General features: G+C 37.7%; 1 protein-coding gene across 1 annotated transcript in view; it reads left to right on the top strand.

Moving 5' to 3' along the window:
- GMCL1 (germ cell-less 1, spermatogenesis associated) overlaps positions 1-19,502 on the top strand; it is a 47,610-nt gene extending 28,108 nt beyond the window's left edge. The window contains exons 7-12 of the mRNA XM_023731836.1: positions 1,910-1,936; positions 7,266-7,335; positions 10,044-10,119; positions 13,643-13,788; positions 14,826-14,913; positions 18,072-19,502. Coding sequence (XP_023587604.1) covers positions 1,910-1,936; positions 7,266-7,335; positions 10,044-10,119; positions 13,643-13,788; positions 14,826-14,913; positions 18,072-18,200 — 536 coding nt within the window. The 3' untranslated portion in view covers positions 18,201-19,502. The remainder of the gene's footprint in view (positions 1-1,909; positions 1,937-7,265; positions 7,336-10,043; positions 10,120-13,642; positions 13,789-14,825; positions 14,914-18,071) is intronic.
- The last annotated feature ends 275 nt before the right edge of the window (positions 19,503-19,777 follow it).

The following is a 19,777-nucleotide window of genomic DNA, read 5'->3' as shown; positions in this document are numbered from 1 at the left end:
TTAATACCGTAGCTTCTTAATTATTTGACCTCAACTCCAGTAAAATTTTTCTTTGCTGATCATGAGGTACTCGCCACCCATGGACACACCATGAACCGTGTTGTAACCTAGAATTTCTCAGCATCAGAAACTCAGTAGTTTTAGGGCTGTATATAACCTTCTAGCATGTTCATATCCTCATTCTTTTCCATTCCCATTACTTGATTTTAAATCCATTTAAGCCCTATATTTCCTATCAGTATTTGAAACTTCTCCTACCTTTTCTTCCCTGTCTGGCCTGGATTTCATGGTTGATCATCTGATCTACTCTCTGTGACTAGTGCCTTCAGCTCTTTGCAAAATCCTGAAACTTTTGCAACTTAGCAAAATCCTAAAACTAAATCAATCTCACAAAAGCCTTCTTTGTTTCTATATCCTCTAGTGTGCTGAGTACTGCTGCAGAGCCTTCTGCATCTTTTGTATTGGTGCCATTTTGTATTGGTTTACATTGCAACACTAAGCTTGGATCTTGACACTCCCTGTGGTACTTTTACTTGGTCACTCCTCTTTTTTCATTCACTCCAGCACTTATATCAAACCTCTGCCACTCCGTTGGAGCCTCCTACTCAATCATCTTACTGTCAGCATGAGAACTCTCTTCCTGTTTTCTGTATAAACGTGAAGTAGTCAGACAGTAATGTGTCCAGATCCTCAGTCTTCCTCACCTGTCTGTCCTTCCTCTCCTGCCCCAGAAGTTGAGATGCTCCCTCCTCGTTCAAGGCCAACCCTCTACTGTGTTCATAATCCTATCACTTCCTGTTTGTTCTGGAATTTTACTTTATCATTTAATCTGTATCTATATCTTCAACCTTTTCCCTCTTGGCCTATAAATATGGCCAGATCTCTCTTATTAAAAAAATAAGAACAAACTGGACAATAGATAAGTGGTAACTTTGGTGAAGGGTAAGACAATACACAGTACTGGGGAAGTCAGCACAGCTTGACTAAGGCAAAGTCATAGAAGCTTCACAGACACATCCAAACTCCCTGAGGGACCGAATTACTGGGCTGAGGGCTGAGGACCATGGTCTCGGGGAATATCTGGCTCAATTGGCATAACATAGTTTATAAAGAAAATGTTCTACATCCTACTTTGGTGAGTAGTGTCTGGAGTCTTAAAAGCTTGTGAACGGCCACCTAAAATAATCCACTGGTCCCACCCCGTCTGGAACAAGGGCTAATGAAGAAAACCAAAGACACAAGGGAAAGATTAGTCCAGAGGACTAATGGATCACAATTACCACAGCCTCCAGCAAACTGAGCTCCGCACAACTAGATGGTGCCTGGCTACCACCACCAACTGCCCTGACAGAGATCACAATAGAGGGTCGCAGACAGAGCTGGAGATAGAACAAAATGCAAACTCACCAAAAGAAGACCAGACTCGACTGGTCTGACAGAGACTGGAAAAACCCCGAGGGTATGGCCCCCAGACAACTTAGTACTGAAGTTACTCCTGAGGCTCACCCTTCAACCAAAGATTAGACAGGCCCATAAAACAAACAATAATACACGTAGTTCAACCGTGTGTATAAGACTAAATAGGCACACCAGCCCAGGGGCAAGGACGAGAAGGCAGGCAGGGACAGGAAGGCTGGATGAATGGAAATGGGGAACCCAAGGTTGAGAAGGGGAGAGTGTTGACATGTCTTGGGGTTGGCAACCAGTGTCACAAAGCATGTGTATTAATTGTTTAATAAGAAACTAATTTGTTCTGTAAACCTTCATCTAAAGCACAACTTAAAAAAAAAGATTGTAAAGAAACAAGTACAATAAAACCATTATTCCATTAAAAATAAATACATAAATAAAATAAAAACAAATCACCCTCCCTTGACCCTGAGTCCTCCATAGCAACTGTTCTTTCCAGACACCGTCTTCAAAGAGTTGTCTACAGGTGTTCTATCTCCTTACTTTTTGGTCACTTCTCAACCTACTGCAGTCTCTCTTTTGCTCTCAGTATTTCACTGAAACTACTGTAGCAAAAGTTAGGGTTGTCCTATTTGTAAACTGCAGTGACCTCATCTTAGCCTTACTTCAACTTCTCTAGAATTTTATATCATGGTTTGTTCGTTTTTCCTTGAAATTCTCTACTGTCCTACCTCAGTCTAGAAATGCTATGCTCTCCTGGTTCTTTTCCTTTCTCTGACCATTCCTTCTCTTTTCTTTGTAAGCTCCTCTCACTCTGCCCATTTTTTTACTTCCTCAGGGTGCTCTTGGCTCACTAATCTTTTCATTCTACATAATGTTCCAGAGATGTCCTGCATTTATATGATTTATTAAAAGATTCCAGTTCTGACGTCTCCCCTGTTTCATGCTTGGCTGTTCAGCTGCTGGCTAGCCATCTACAAATTGCTTCCATTCATGTGTTCAAAACAGTATTTATCTTTCCTCTGCACCCTGAACCCTGCCAGCTTTTCTTCCTGTCTTCCCTATATCAGTCATCACCATCATTAATATCCCAGCCTCACAAGGCAAAATCCTGGAAGTCATCTTACACCCCTCTGAAACCCTTACCTCCATATCCATTCCTTAAGTCCTGTATTTTTTTTCATAGATAATTCTCAAAGTCACCTCCTTCCCTTGCCTCCTGCCACTTCCTTGTTTAAGACATTGCCATCTCTTGCTAGATTATTTTAGTACAGAATATATCTGTGACCCTTGTTGGACCGTGAGTTCCTTAAGGTCATACATTTTTCATCTTTTTGCCTCCAGTACATAGCATAGTGCTTGATAAGTAGTAGGCACTCAACAAATGTTTATGTGAACTGAAATTGTTTTCCAACGCAGATCAACTACATAGAGCCTAATAGTGCATTTACTCTATCAAATAAGTTTTGATTCTAGCCTCTATAATGAGAACTTTAAAGGGAGGGGAAAAGTAAAAAAAAGTAAATTCTTCACAATGGTCCAGGTAATATGCCAGATTATGCACTAACATTTGTTATATAATATAATCTGTGGAATTTATAAGGCAAATATGTCCCGTTTTCTATAGAGGAGATGAAGTGTAACTTGGCCCTGGGCCACACAGCTAATGAGAAGCAGAGCTCAAATGTAGCCCTAAATCTTTCTTGTACCATATTTTCACTACATTCTACTGGTTACTTAAAAGAATTCCACTATATATAATCTCTTCACGTTTGCATACCCAGTTGTAGAAACTCAACAATAACTTCTCAGTCACCATCCTTGAATATGCTTCATTTTTTCACTTTTGAGAACAGGGAAATGCAGTTGGTGCATTATCCCTTAGTTTGCATTGTGGCCAAGAAAATGGGTGTTCTTGAAACTTTATATCAGGAATTACTGTTGTGGGAATAATGGGGAAACCTTATGCTTATTATTTTTGTAAATTGAAGTAAGATAATTGTTAAAGCAGTTTGAGTTTTGTAAAGATCAATTGCTTAAAATGAAGAAGTATGTAAATCCATGTAATTAATTTTATTCAGAAAATAGCTTTAAATCACTCAATACAGGTAGTCCCTGACTTAGTGCATATTTGAGTTAGGACAATCTGCACTTAACGACTGTCTGGGTTAGTTTTAATTTTTTTGGTACGTCTTATTGTTAGTAATATGTACTGCATACAGTGTTGCAGTATGTAATTTGCTGATGTTATCATTCTCAGATGTTCACTCGCAGATATTCAGTGTTATGATTTATAAAGATACTGATAGTAAAAGGCAATAATAATGAAAACTAAAAAAAATGAGGTATTCAGTTTACGTCAAAACCGACTTACAACAGAATCATTGGACCAGACTCTGTTGTAAGTTGGTGACTACCTGTAAAATTGTCTTTAGGAACTAGACTGTTAGGTTATTAAATATGAGTATCTTTGAGTCAAACTTACCTATAATTCTTTATTAATGATTTATACCTGAATGCCCGGTACAAAATACTCATTTATTCACATAGGAATTTTTGGATCTAGGCTTTTTGTTCTTCACTTTCATGGTCTGCATCTTAGCATGTTTCATGTTGTTAAGTGCCATCGAGTCAATTCCGACCCATAGCGACCCCATATGACGGTAGAACTGCCCCATAGCACTTTCTAGGCTGTAGTCTTTATGGGAGCAGATTGCCAGGTCTTTCTCCTGGAGAGATGCTGAGTCTGAACTGCCCGCCTTTCAGTTAGCAGCCAAGCCCTTAACTGTTGCACCACCAGGGCTCCTTACGTGTTTCATGTAACAGTCCAGCATATAGTCTTGGTTTTTTGCTATAGGCTTTTGTGGTTGTAAATGGATTTTTGTGTGTGTGTATCCTGAAGATAACTTTTCCTTTCACTTCAACAGTAAAATACTTGGCAAGTTACAAAAGTTATCTTTTTGTTTTTTAAAGTTTGTAAACCTTAAGACATTAGATTTTCAGGTAGTATGAATTTGGAGGTCTCCTTCCTCATCTCCTTTGTAGAAGACAAAGGAAATAATTAAGTTTCTTTTGACTCATCTCAGCTGTTCTACTCAGAAACGTTCAGTGTTTTCTATCATTTATTTTATATAGGATTTGGGAAAATGTGTTCAGTTCTACTGTAGACTAGATATGCAGCTGCCGGTCTATGGCACTGACAAATACCACCTTGAAGTGCCCGTTTTCAGTCTTTATTAGGGACTTTGTTCTTATAAAGTTTAAGATAAGTGCTTAAACTTGTTTTCACTGAATGGAAATTTCTTGAAGGCACCTTTTCAGAGTATTTTTACAGAACATTACCTCTATGCCAAAAAGGATTCTGGCAAACTCTACCTAGTATATCTGCCTTTTAGAGATATGACTGTACATAAACATTTTAAAAACTTTGTATTAAAAAGAACCTGTTTCACATATTTTCATCCCATGTTTTCCAAACATTTTACCACAGATTCTCCCCCAACCCCCAATAACAGCTTGTTAACATTGCATTTGAGTTAGCATTCAGTTGACTTAGTTTTAGGGTGCTTCTTTTAAGGTGTAGGTTCTAGAATCTGAGCTACCAGTGACCAAAAAGATTTCTAGTTCCACTTTTTACTCTTTTGGACTAAGGCAAGATAGGAGGGATAAAAATATGTACTCATTACTTTGTTAAAATGCTTTTTGTTTTAAAGGAGATTATACAAAGGTTGTTGGAACTTAATAACTTTTAAGTCATTTTAAAACATGGGATATCTTACATGATAAGGAGCCCTTGTGGCGCAGTGGTTAAAGAGCTCGGCTGCTAACCAGAAGGTTAGTGGTTCAAACCCCCCAGCCGCTCTTCAGGAGAAAGATGTGGCAGTCTGCTTCTGTAAAGATTTACAGCCTTGGAAACCCCATGGGGCAGTTCTACTCCATCCTGTAGTGTCATTGTGAATCAGAATGATATTTGAGAATATGTATGTGTAACCCTTTTATAAATCCAGTTTTATAAATGAATTATAAAAGTCATATCCTATCTCTAGATCAGTGAATTTTCAAGCTGTGAGTATAACCCATTGGTAGGTTGAGACATCAGTTTAATGTGTGGGGATTAGCTTTTTTAAAAAATGAAATACAATAGAACAGAAATAAGATACATAATACATGTATATGTATACTGAGTCATTATGTAAAATTTGCTACTAGTCTTTACCTATTGTAGATAAATTGTCTGTGGCCTAGACATCTAACAGTTATTCCTTATAATAACAAGAATATTATTTTGGGGGGATTCTGAAAGAAATGCTCAAAAGTGTTTTTACAAAGGGTTTTAAGAAAAGACCAATAAATTAGTGTAAGTCATCTGTATACCTTTGTTAAGTAGAAACTTATGAAGTGAAAATCCAGATTTTCAGGGTTTCCCTCCCTCGTTTAGGAAGAGAAGGCGCCCTGGTGGTGCGATGGTTAAGCACTCGGCTCCTAACAAAAAGGTCGGCTGTTCAAACCCACTAGCCACTCCACATGAGAGAAAGATGCGGCAGTCTGCTTCCATAAAGATTTATAGCCTTGGAAACCCTATGGGGAAGTTCTACTCTGTCCTGTAAGGTCGCTGTGAGTTGGAATTCAACCTGACGGCAGTGGGTTTGGCTTTCTGGTTTTTTAGGTTGAGAAAGATTGCTAAGTACCTTTGAGAGATCAGTTAAGAACTTAAAAATAGAGAAACTGCCCTTTCTAGTTGGGAATAAACGAGCAAAAAAATAAATTAGCCCTGTAGTAATTGGGGAAAGTAGTTCATTCTACTTTTATATTTAATAAAGGTGTACTTTCATCTGAAATAATTAAAATTTCAGTTAACACAGACTTGTGGAAAAATGTATGCTTATTGTTAAGGGAAAGATATCTATAATGTAAAATTTGTATTTAAGAATAATTGAAATTAAAATCCTTTAGTTTTTAATAATAGTTATCAAAATCTAATGTGTAAAAATTATTTCTTGAGCATGCATGATTTGTCTGCAAATTTAGAGATGATTTTATTTCCCAAAACACTAATTATTTTTAGATAATATAAAGTAACAACCCATTATTCAATCTTATGGTAAAACTTTTTTTAAAAACTGAAAATATTATTGCTTCAGATGTGATTCTCACAAATGGAACTTTATTTGAGCTGTGAAAAGGAAACTATTAAAAGCAAGAATATAATTGTAACTAATGACTTAAATATAAAACAAGAAAATCCAAACCTGTTGCCGTTGAGTCGGTTTTGACTCATAGCGACCCTATAGGACAGAGTAGAACTGCCCCATAGGGTTTCCAGGGAGCAGCTGGTGGTTTTGAACTGCCGACCTTTTGGTTAGTAGCCGAATATATAATCTAAATAAAGTGCCGCTTAAGGCAAAGCAAGATAACTTTAAAAAAAAAAACAAATTTGTAGTAAAATGTATTTAACAAAACATTTGCCATTTCCACCACTGTTATGTGTACAATTCAGTGACATTAATTACACTCCCCGTGTTGTGTAACCATCACCACTATCCATTTCCAGTTTTTTTTTTTTCATCACCCTCAACAGAAACTCAGTACGTGTTAAGCAATAACTCTCCATTTCCCCCATCTCCCACTCCTGGTAACTGCTAATAAACTTTGGTCTTTGTGCCTTAAAGCAAGATAATTTCTACCACTTTAAAAATCATTAAGCCATATTGTTATAGCATATTTATAAAATATAAGCTAACTGCTTTATTTATGGCTATGTTAAATTTGAGTTTAAAAAGTAACAATTTTACCAACTTCTTTAAATGTTTAAATCCTTTATATTGTTCCTTATTTGTTTATTTTTTAAATTTTAGAATGGCTGTCTTCTGTGTATAAACAGCAATGGCTTGCGATGCTTCGGGCAGAGCAAGACAGTGAGGTGGGGTGAGTATATTACATCATGTATTATTTTAAGCAAACCTTTTGTTATGAATTCTGAAATGCATTTATTAGATTAAAAGATCAGTAACGGTATTGAAAACGCAAAAGCTGTTGCAGTAGAGAAATGATCATGTAATCAAATTTTAATCTTACAATAAGAATGTTTGGATTGTCATTTACTATATTAGTAAAACTGAATAATTTACACACCATGTTTCACCTAATGTGATGATTTTCTTTGAACATATTTAAATATTACTTGGAATATTATTTTCATAAATCATGATTTTCATACTTATGTATAGGTAAAGCTAATTTTCTTATTTGTGGTAATACTTTCAAGTTCTAATTAATGTAATAAATAGGTTTTCAAGATCTTTGAGTCTAAAATGAATTAAAATCATCTGGTTACAGGTGCTTTCCCCCAAAGCACATGACCCTCTATAAAATATTTATGTGCTTTCTTCATTTTAAGGGAAAGAAAATTATCTTGTCATTCAGTGTATATATAGTACTTTGCAGTTTACGGAAGTACTTCCACATTTATTTGATCCTTATAATAGCTCCCTGAAATAGGGTGAAAAGACAGATCCATTTGTGAGTATATGGAAGAAACTGTAAGAAGTTTAATTTTTTTGCCCTCAATCTCTTTTAACCCACTTTTATTCACCAAACTACTTCCAAAAATAATGGCTTAGTTATAAGTTTATATCCAAACAGTGAGTATATGAAAGTGCTATATAAATTCATGATACTGATTATGAAATTATTATTATTCAGAGTTTTTAGTTTCTACTTTATGTATAATTCATATCCCATCTTTTTCCAAAAAGGGTTCCTAACCTACTGATCCAGCACCAATACAGTAAGACTATTAAACTAGAAATAATAGACCAAAAACGAAAACTAGGAACTATTTAATGGAATTGAGATTTGAAGGATTTTTATAATGTATGAAGTATTTTGTAAGTCATCCTACTAATTTGCTTCTTTTGTATATTCAGTTTTTTAATGTTCTGTATTATTCAAAGATTTTTCTCACCTCTAAAGGCTAATACCCTTACTGAGGTTAATAAGAGAGTCAGCTAGAATTAAGTGGCTCTCTCCCCTTCTGAAGTATGTGACCATTGCCTCCAATGAAATGCCTGTTCCACGAATAGTGAACGTGCTGCTGCTGCAGGGCTGCTGAAGTGAGGAGGACGGTCTGGTCCCCGGGTCCTGGCTCATAGTCTCGTACTGCCCCCCTGCAGGGTTCTCCACATTGCCAACAGGTCATCTTCCTAACACAAATACAACTGTCCCTTCTCTGCTTAAATATGTCTAGGGATCTCTGATGATAATTGAGGAATTCTTAACTATTTTTAGGTGGGATATGTATGGTGATAACATTTTTTAAAAGCCCCTATCTCTAAGAAATACATACTGAACGACTTATAGATTGAAATATGATGTCTAGGATTCACCTCAGAATAATCAGCAGGGAGAGAAGGGAGGGGGTGGGTAAAACTAAAACAAGATTTTTGAAGCTAGATGGTGAGAAAATTTGGCTCATACTAGTCTCTCTACTTCTACATGTTTGGAAATTTTCGTAATGAAAAGTTTACAAGTAACAGGACAAATGCCTGGCAACACTCATTAGCATGGCCGGAAGGGCCCTTCAGCAGTCTGTCCCCAAATGCCTTCAGCTTTGTCTCCTGTCATACTCATGCTCCACCTGCATGGAATTCTTGGTACATTTGATATTCTTACATGCTTCGGTCCTTTTTATCTACTATTCCTTCTGCCCGGAATACCTTTCCCCCTGCGTACAGTTCACCCCCGGCCCCACCCCAACAAACCCCACTCATGCTCAAATGATGCTTCCTCTGTGATGTTTCCTCTCTAACGCCAGGCAATAAATGTGTCTCTTCTTCATGTTCATAACATCACAACCCTCTCCACATTATTACAGTTATTACTTATGTCTAGTTCCCTGTTAGACTTAGCTCTTGGAAGTCAAGGATATGGTTTTATTAGCATTTACTTGTATTTATTGTGCTTGTTTCATTATTTATTGTACTTGTTCCATTAGCACTTACTGAATGCTGTAAATGAACAAATATATGAATGAATGCATTGTATTACTTTCAAATTTCTAATTACCAAGCTGATAATAATGTCATTTTTTTATTACAACTTGAAATAACTGTTTGTCTTATCTGATTAAGGTTTTTAAGCTAAGGGGCCAAGTAAAGATTAATTGATAAAAATTGACAGCTTTTTTTCTTAAATATTGATTTCATATAGTTATACTACATGAAAAGTGGTTTGCATGTAAAACAGTAATATCAAATGGTAGGTGATACCAATGGTAGCTGTACACCTCATAGAAATAATACATTTTAATTTATTTTGCTTAGTAATTAGACTTTTGAGTGTTTTGTTTTGCCAGTGAGCAGCCTTTCTTGTGGATTGTTTTTGTTTTCTCCTCTTCTCTGGTTTGGCTGAGCCTTATAAAAAAGTATTCTAGAAATTGCGGCAATAGGCAAAATATTGAAGATTTCGAATCTTTTTTATTTAGCAAAGGCAATGGGCATTCTTATTTTTATCTACACCAAAAATAAAATTATTTTAAATCTAGTAACAAGTTTTTCTGTTTAATTCACAGTTCTCTTTCCATGACTAATTGCCTAATTTTCCATGAGGTTTCATGTCTTATGCATGTTTTTTAGGCCTCAAGAAATCAATAAAGAAGAACTAGAGGGACATAGCATGAGGTGTGGAAGAAAGCTTGCCAAAGATGGTGAAGTAAGTATGGGTTGTGACTCTTGGTAGTCTCTTACTGATTGTATTATCTGCACATAATGGACTTTCAGTAACCATCATGGCACGTGTCACACCTCAGAAGAGCTTGTTGATGCAGTTTCTGCATCATTGAACCACAGCTCCTTTGAAGCACACACCAAAAAACTGCTCACTACCCCTTCTTGTGGTGGCTGTCATTGACTGGGCTCTCTGTCATTCTTTATCACTAATGTTATTCTCAGTCTTGGTGATTGCAGTATCTTAGCTCCTTGACCACCCTGCCCCCACCACAGTGATCTTGTTCTACACTACCTCAGGCACTCATTCCCCTGAGTATATCCTCAATTTTTGTGTTACTAATTACTACACCCTCTTCAAAATCTACATTTTAAGCGTCTCCTTCTCAGACTCCACCTCCTATTATCTTTCCAGCTCTCTCCCTATAATACTTGTATTCCAATAAGTTTTTTTTTTACCCCACTGGACATATAGTACATTGTTCTTACCACCTTTTTCCTGTCCATCACTCCTCACATGACCTCCCTACTTTTTTATTTACATTACAGTGCTTATACCCTTAACTTTCCTTTTCCCTCTTGCACTGTATGAAACTCACCTGGCTGAACCCCAACTTTTGTGAAATCCCAGCTTTTCATGCTCTCCATGCCTGCATCTAAGCAAGTAAATGCAACTGAAGAAAAATGCCATACCCCAATGGTTTCTCCTGAATGTTGTAACTGTAAACTTCAGCAGGTCTTCAGTGCTGCGTGGTGATCCTCTTACATCTCCGTGGTGAATTTATCCCCCTACTATCTGAGGTGACCCTCACATCTTCTCTTCTGAAAAAGCCAGTACTACCACCCTTATTCTTACCTGATGGCCTTGCTTCTTACTTCCTTAGGAAAATAAAAGCAATAGGAAGAGAATATACACATCCTCCTACCAACAGTTCTACCAGTCTATCTGCATCTGTACCCGTGTACTTTGCTTTTCCTCCTGTTAGAATGAACAGACTCTCTGATTCTACCCTAATTCATCCTCTCCTCTCGTACTGTACCCCATCCCTTCTCACCTATTGAAAAGGGTTAATCCCGACAGTTAATCCCTCCCTTTCCTCCATCATCAGTTTTTTTCTACTGCTGGGTCACTCTCGTTAAGTATGTACATGCTGCAGCATCACCCATCTTAAACCACATCTTAACCCGACATCCCCCTCTAGCTACCACTCCATTTCTCTACTCCTCTCTTAAGCAAAACTCATTGAAAAAATTTGTCTGTATCTGTTGCCTGTACTTCCTCTTTTCTGATGCTCTCTTGAATCTACTCTGGCTCACTTACACAGCTCCGCTGAAACTGCCATGTCAGTGTCACTGGTGACCTCCCCGCTGCCAAATCAAGTCGTCAGGGTTCAGTCTTCTGGGAATTCTTGGCAACATTGACACATTTGTTCACTCAACTCCTTCTTAAGAGACCTCCTCCACTTGACTTCCAGGACAGCATGCTCTGCTGGTTTTTTCCTGCCTCCTTGGCTGCTCCTCCTGAATCTTTGCTAGATCTGCTCATCCTTCTCAACAAATGTTGATGTGACTAAGCGTTCGGTTCTTGGACTTCTTCCTTATCTGTGCTCACTCCTGAGTGATCTCAGGTGGTCTCATGACTTTCCATACCATCTGTACACTGATGACTCCCACATGTATATCTGCACTCCTGGCTCCTCTTCTGAGCTTCAGATCCATGTATCCTGCTGCTCACTTGGCATCTTTACTTGGATACCTAATAAAATAAAATAATCCAATTGCTGTCAAGTCAGTTCTGACTCAAAAAAAAACAAAAACAAACCTGTTACCGTTGAGTCCATTCCAGCTCATAGCGACCCTATAGGACAGAGTAGAACTGCCCCATAGGGTTTCCAAGGAGTGGCTGGTGGATTTGAATTGCCAACCTTTTAGTTAGCAGCTAAGCTCTTAACCACTGTGCCACCAGGGCTCCGACTCAGGCGTCTCAAATTTAACAGTCCAAGATGAACTCTTGATTTTCATCCCCAAACCTCCTCCTTCCCTGTATTCTTAAATCCATAAATGGTCTCTCTCTTCATCCATTGCATTGCTCTGGATTCATTTTGGACCCTTCTTCCTTTCATACCACTCCTCTCCATAAGAAATTCCTTGAGGCTCTACCTTCAAAGTATATTCTTAGCATGTCTACCCCCCACCACCCAAGTCCAAGCTACCATTATCTCTTGTCTGGGCCATTGCAGTAGCCTCCTAACTGCTCTTCCTATTTTCACTCTTACCCCTCTGCATTCTGTTTTCCGCACATCAGCCAAAGTGATCTTTTTACAATGCAAGTTGGATTGTGTCACTTCCTTCCCTTAGACCCTCTATTAGCTTCCCACCATACTTAGAATAAAATCCAAACTCTTCCTTACCATGGACTACAGGGCCCTACAGTATCTGGGCCTCAGCTGCCTCTCCAAACTCGTCTTCAGCTTCTGTCCCCCTCCGTCGCTGCCCCAGCCATGTAACCCTTCTTGCTCTTCCTCAGATATGCCAAGCATGTTTTTACCACCGGCGCTTTGTACTTGTTCTCTTTGTCAGAAACACTCTTTCCGTAGATAGCTGCCTGGTCTACCTCTTCAGTTCACTCAGGTCTCTACTCACAGCATCTTCTCAAGAGAGACCTTCCCTGACCACCTGTCTAAACAAGCAGGCTCCCCAACTGCAAGCCTCCCACCTGTGACCTGTTGCTCTCTCCTGACATTCTGTGCTATTCTGTCCCAGCTCGTGTGTCATTCATTGCCTCTCCTACCACACAAACATATGCACATACTAGAATATAAACTCTATGAGGGCAGAAACTTTGTTGTGTTTACTGCTATGTCTCCAGTGTCTAGAGCAGTGCCAGGCACAAAATGTGTGCTCAGTAAATGTCCATTAAATGCTGAATTAATGTTGTAATTCAGGGCGTCAACCAAGCAGTTGAAGTCCTAACTTTACTTCACTATGGCACCTTACCTAATAGTCACTCGGTAATATTAGGTGATAGAATAAACAAACTTGTAAACCTTATGGTAGTATTTAAAATAACCCAGTTGTGTGTCTGTTGGTTAATTACTTAAAGTATTTGAGTATTTTTAAAGCAAGGTAGATTTTAGTAGGTTCTTATCACCTCCATCTAGACTCCTACTCCCCTAAGCTATACCTACTTAGAGCTGCAGTAAACAGCCATGTTATATATGATGGGATTACAGCATGAAGAGATAATGAAAGAGACCATGAAGATGAAGAGGTGAGACTGGAAAGTGGCTTAAGGAATAACCATAAAGGCTGCTTTTCTGGTTTGGGTATATAATTCTGTGTGGTAAGTCTTAAGGGAAAGGCACTGACAAAAAGTAGGGACCCATGAGAGAACTGTTTGGAATGAGTTAGAGAAAAAGCAGACATTTCAGATGAACTTTTTATGTTTGACTTGCTAATATAAACTGTAACAAACCTTTTTTTTTTTTTTTTTCTTTTGTATTTCTTAGTACTGCTGGCGGTGGACAGGTTTTAACTTCGGCTTTGACCTACTTGTAACCTATACCAATCGATACATCATTTTCAAACGCAATACACTGAATCAGCCATGTAGCGGATCTGTCAGTTTACAGCCTCGAAGGAGCATAGCATTTAGGTAAGATGAGATTTCCACTACCCCAGTCCTTCTCACTCCAGAGGGAAAAAAACAAAACAAAACAAAATAAAACGTTGATAATTTACACCAGTGCTAGTAGAACTTTGGTAAGATACGATATACATGAAAGTGCTAGGAAATAGTAAGGTCTATTCATACGGAATGGATTAATAATCAAAGTCATAAGATCCAGTATGTCAGGCAGAAAGACTGGGCTGGGATATGAATGCTACAGGATTGATACTAAGCTTGAAGCTACCACCTCTGCTATTTCTAGCAAATATAAGGTCCAGACTAGAAATACAGTGAGGTATTTTTCCAGGAAAACGTGTCTGGTATTACCTTTAGCTTTCTACAGGATTTGGGATGTCCACCTTGGCCTGATAGTTGAGCTGGCAGTCTTTTTCTGCAGAGGATGCTGTAAGCTGATAAATTGCAAGTATTTTTCCAGGGAAACATGTCTTGTATTACCCTTAGCTTTCTACAGGATTTCATATGTCCAGCTTGGCGTCATAGTTGGGCTGGCAGTCTTTCTCTGGAGAGGATGCTGTTAAGCTGATAAATTGCAAGATAGTTTAATGAACAGATTATTTAAACCAGTTTCTATCGTGTCAGTTCCCACTCCTGGCGACCCCGTATATGTCAGAGTACAACTGTGCTCTATAGGGTTTTCAGTGGCTGATTTTTTGGAAGTAGATTGCCAGGCCTTTCTTCCAAGGCTCCTCTGGGTGGACTCAAATCTCCAGCCTTTCAGTTAACAGCCAATTCCATTAACTGTTTGCACCACCCAGGGACTCCACAGATTATTTAAAAGTCATATGTTTGTAAATCAATTTTATATCTCAGATATCTATAATAGCACAGGCTTGTAAATCTGAATAGAATTAGTTTGTAGCTTGGAAAGATGTTTTAAAGTCTTATAGAGATCTGGAAGATAAAAAAGTAAATATTAATGTGAGAAAAGGCTTATTTAAATTAATCTATGGTTCATGTGTATTTTTTTTTTTGAGTTTTGTTTTGTTTTTTAATAATCCTAGATTACGTTTGGCCTCTTTTGATAGTAATGGAAAACTAATATGTAGTAGAACAACTGGATATCAAATACTTACACTTGAAAAGGACCAGGTACGTTTGATTACTTTTCTGTTAATTGTTCCATTGCAGTATTTGTCTTTTGAATCCCCTTGAAAATTCTTAAGTAGAATTAACTTTAATGATATTTGATTTAAAGGTTGGTTTGAAAATTTTTTGAAGGTAATGATTAAAATACCATGTTCACTTTTGCATAACTTACCCTATCCCACTAGCAACTGACTAGGACAAAAAAAGAAAGAAAAGGAAACGTAGTTTGATCTGAGGGGCAGAAGAAAGCTGATAATAGGAAAATAATTGTTTCTTTTGAATATCATCTTCAAAAAGTTATAATCTTAATGGCTTTATACATTGTGCACATAAGCACATTTATTCATACATCTGCAGCAAACACCAAGAAGGCAATTCAGTATGTCTCCATAGCTCCTGGATATTAAGAGAACTTTATTCTTTAGCAAAATAGGTTTGTAAAATGGCAGATACCTGTAAGGTTCCCAAAATTACCTCTTAAAACCATTTGTTTCTTCATATATCATAAGCATGTAGAAGTTTCAGTGTGTCGTGATGAGAAAGTAACCATTTTCAAGAAGTGAGAGCTGTTAAAATATTAAAGAAGTTTATTTCTATTGAAACTACTCACCATTTCAAAGGGCATATGGTTTTAATGAAAAGTTGAGCACCTATGCTGTTGTTAGCTGCCGTCGAGTCAGCCCCTGACTCATGGCAGCAACCCTACACACAGTGGGACAGAACACTGCCAGGTCCTGCACCATCCCCATGATCAGTTGCAGATTGGTTTTCACTGGCTGATTTGCAGTAGTAGATCGCCAGACCTTTCTTCCCAGTCTGTCTTCATCTGGAAGCTCCACTGAAACCTATTGAACATCACAGCAACACGCAAGCCACCACTGACAGACAGGTGGTGGGTGCACCTGAGGGACTCGAACCTAGGTCTCCCGTGTGGAAGGTGAGAATTCTACCACTGAACCACCAGTACCCCTGTTCACGTAAATTATTAGAGAAAGTTAGCAGTTTTCCTTAGACTGAAGAGACTCAATATACCCATCAGAATTTAGCATTACGAGGAACCTTAGAAGTGATAAACTTCACATGCCCTGTCTGAGAACTCCTTTTGCAGCATTCTTACAGAGGGTCCTCCAGCCACTGTTGGAGCTCGTTAGTGACAGAGAGCTGATTCCCTGACGTGGTAGGTAGCATATGAGAATGCCTATTTCCAGGCGTTGATGGAGAGTCAAAGCCAAATCGCAAGAGTGAAAGTGCAGATGGCACACAAGGAAAGGAAGGAAGAGGTAGTAACCAGTAGCTGAGAGTTTGAGTTTGAATTGAAGATTTCCAGTAGGGAGTTGGATTTATGGATTCTGGAATTGAGACCTATAAGAATGTGGAGAAGTAACAGAGGTACAGTATAGAATAAATGGCAGGAGCCTCAGAGAAGCAGGAATTTGTACATGAAGATGGAGAAATAATGGTCTGGAGGTAAACAATGAAGGCCTAGGAAGACGCTGCTGCTGTCTGATGCCGATGCATTTGGGCTACACGGCTTCCACTTCGTAGTGGAGCAAGGAAAGTGAAACTTAGCTATAGAGACGGTTCAGTGCAAAAAGCAGATGTAAGTTGAGCCTTCAGGAAGTTAAAGGTTTGATGAAGGTAGGATTAGATCTGCTTAATTTGGAGGTGGGGAGTAGGGCTTAATGCAATTTAATATTTCAGAAATTGGTGTGTCCGTTCAGCCCCAAGTGATGACCACGTGGCTCCCTTCTTTTCCCGGAGTTGGCTGAGTCACCCTCTCCCACCCCAACCTTAACTATACTCAAATACCAGAATGTCTCTCACTAATCTTCCTAAGAGTCTGTTTTTTGTCACGGTACCAAATGTTGATTTTTGTCTTAAGATATACATATTGTCAAATCATTTGTCCTCAGTAAGTTTAGTAAACGTGCCTCACCCAGGTTATTGATACAAACGTTTCTAGGCCAGGGTGGCCCAAAGATCTAAAGACCAATTATGCTTCAACATCATTTCCTGTCTGGTAACAGCACCGTCAGCCTCGGTGACCACCTGGCCTGATCCATCACCTTATCCATCTTGTTCACTAGAGTTTTTTTTCTTTAAACACTACTTTCCCTGTTTGGGGTTGTATGGAGATTTTGTGTCTGTGTCTGTCATCTGTATTCCCTTCCTTCTTTATGCAAATTTATCTTCCTTCTCCCCCACCACAGAAGCTGTGTCCAGTTGAGCCTACTCAGTCACTCAGATATGCTAGTTTTAGTCCCACTTCACTGCAGGAGCATATGCCTCAGTAACAAATTCTAAACTCTAGATTTAAACAATGATTAGTAGTATATTCTCCAAAATGTATATAATAAAGTAAATCTAATGCATATTTTTGCAGAGAATGTATCCAAGTATTCAGGAAGTAGGAATTGTCATTTCAGTGCTATTTCTTTTACTCTGGGAGAATCTCTTCTATTCACCAAAGGCTAGTGAAGGGTGTGTCAGGTTACCGGAAGGGAGCTCTTTGGCATGAGTGATGGTAACGTTTGCATCAGTTCTGTCTGTGTGTATTGATGTAACTAAACCTAAAATACATTATCTCGTGATAATGTATTTTACATTCCAAGAAATAACATTTGTCTTAGGGACAGTGGGAAATCTTCGACAAAAGTTGGAACCAGCTCATCAGTGATAATAATGACTCCCCACCTTCATCCAATGATTTGGTATGCCTGAGCGCCATCAGAAATTGAAGCCAACTGAGAAGTGTGTATATTCTGAAGACTGTATCTGTTCCCAAATGTGTAGGTAGTTGATAGAAAGTTTGCAGTAAACAAAAATAACTACCATTATTGAGTACATAATACATGGCTGGCTGTGCTAAGCCCTCTACATGCATTGTCTCTTTTCATCTTCAGTGTAATCCTATGAGGTGGGTACTCTTTATTGTCCCATTTTGCAGTGTGGAAGCTGTAGTTCACAAAGTCAGTGACTTGCCCGAGGTCACACTGCTAGTGGGTTTTGAGACTTGAGCTGTGGCTCTCAGATTCCAGAACATAAGCTCTTAATCACAATCTGTTGCCTTCAGTTCACTCAATTCAGCAGTTTGGTTTATTTTATTTTTCAATATTACTATCTAGTTCTCTTGGCATTAAAGCTGCAAATTTGTTTTATAGGAACAAGTGGTGATGAACTTGGACAGCAGGCTTCTGATCTTCCCTTTATATATCTGCTGCAACTTCCTGTATATATCACCAGAAAAGAGAATTGAAAATAATCGTCACCCAGAAAATCCAGAAAACTGAGGATCTCATCAGTTGGAACCAGTAGCACTTTGAAAACTTCTTCGGCCAGCTTTAATTTAATGGCTGTACTGATAATCACATCAAAGGAAACTAACAATGACAAAGGCCTTATGAACTATAACAGATAGTACAGAAGACTATTCTTATCCTCATTACATTTCTATGCACATACAAAAAAAAATATTTTAAAGCCAAGAAAATATCTTTCAAACCATTTATGTTATAAAGATGTCAACTCATATTTTTTATTTAATATCAGTAGAAAAAATTGCTGTAGATAAATTCCACATTTCTCTGCAACCAAATACAAACTTAATTTTTAGCTTAAACTTTGACCCTATCTAATGTTAGTGAACCTCAGTTATTCATCTGTAAATTTATTTTTATTCAGCTAAAAGAATGTTAAAGGAATCATTTGAATGGCCAGTTACAGATGTTCTTTCAATTTGTACATTGATGTTCTGTACAATTTTATTATTAGGTCATGAATTGTTTATGTACCAGATATTACACTTTAAATATTTTCATATTCTCTGATCTTTAGAATTATTTATGTTCAGATTTTATTTGAGAATCCTGTTTCCTACTGAAGCTCAGGACTTTATAACCTCTGAATTGAGTGCCTTTTGAGTTACACATGCTGATAGAAATTTCATAGTAAATGTAAATAAGGTTGGAGGGTCTAATATAGAAGCTGGATAATAAAGCATTAATGTAAAAAACAACTTATTTTTTTCAAAAATGAGATGTACACGTCATGATTTATATATGTTGGCTTCTTGTGTTTACTGTTTTGAAAATAGCCATGTTCATTTTCCTTTCCGTCAGAGTAAGTACTTTTTGTGGTTAATGTGTATTTTTAGTATGTTGAAAACGAAATGAGAATCATTTTTACATAATCTGTACAAATAAGACTTTGGAAAAAATAAACCCATATAAAATGGGCAAAAAAATCTCAGAGGAATAAATAATCAGAATTTTTTTTCTTTCTAGTTAGATTCCCCCCCCCCCCAATTAGCTTTAACTTTTGGAATTTATGGATAGTTTTTATCCTCCAGTAATATATCCACAGGCTTGTAACTTACTTTTGTCCTTTCCAAATTCACCCTCTTAGTTTAAGTTAAAGGAACCTTTTAAATGCTTCTTCCACCTCTACCCCCACAGACCTGTAATTTAAATGTTTCTAATAAAATGATACGGCTGTACCAAGAGGCTTTCTTATTTTTATATTTGACTACAGTTATATCTCTTTCATATGCTCTCATTGTCTATCATCACAGCATCAGAGGTTCCTTACCCTATATATATAAATATATAAATTCCAAACTTATGGTAAATTGAATTATTTGAATTATTAAATTTTTACAAATCTTGGGAGTAAAGATAAAATTTGAGTGTATTCATAACAGTAAGAGAAATAAAGGATATCACTACGTATCCTGCAGACAGTAAAGATATAAGAGGATATTATGAAGAACTGTACTCTCATTTGACCAAATTCCCTTCTTTATCATCTAATATCATGCCTACCTCTATACACGAGTAAAATTGCTCTTTTGAGTCACCAATGCCAAAAT

The sequence above is a fragment of the Trichechus manatus genome, unplaced genomic scaffold, assembly GCF_000243295.1.
Source record: "Trichechus manatus latirostris isolate Lorelei unplaced genomic scaffold, TriManLat1.0 scaffold00004, whole genome shotgun sequence".
Taxonomy (NCBI): Eukaryota; Metazoa; Chordata; class Mammalia; order Sirenia; family Trichechidae; genus Trichechus; species Trichechus manatus.
This window is presented reverse-complemented; position numbering and strand designations above follow the sequence as displayed.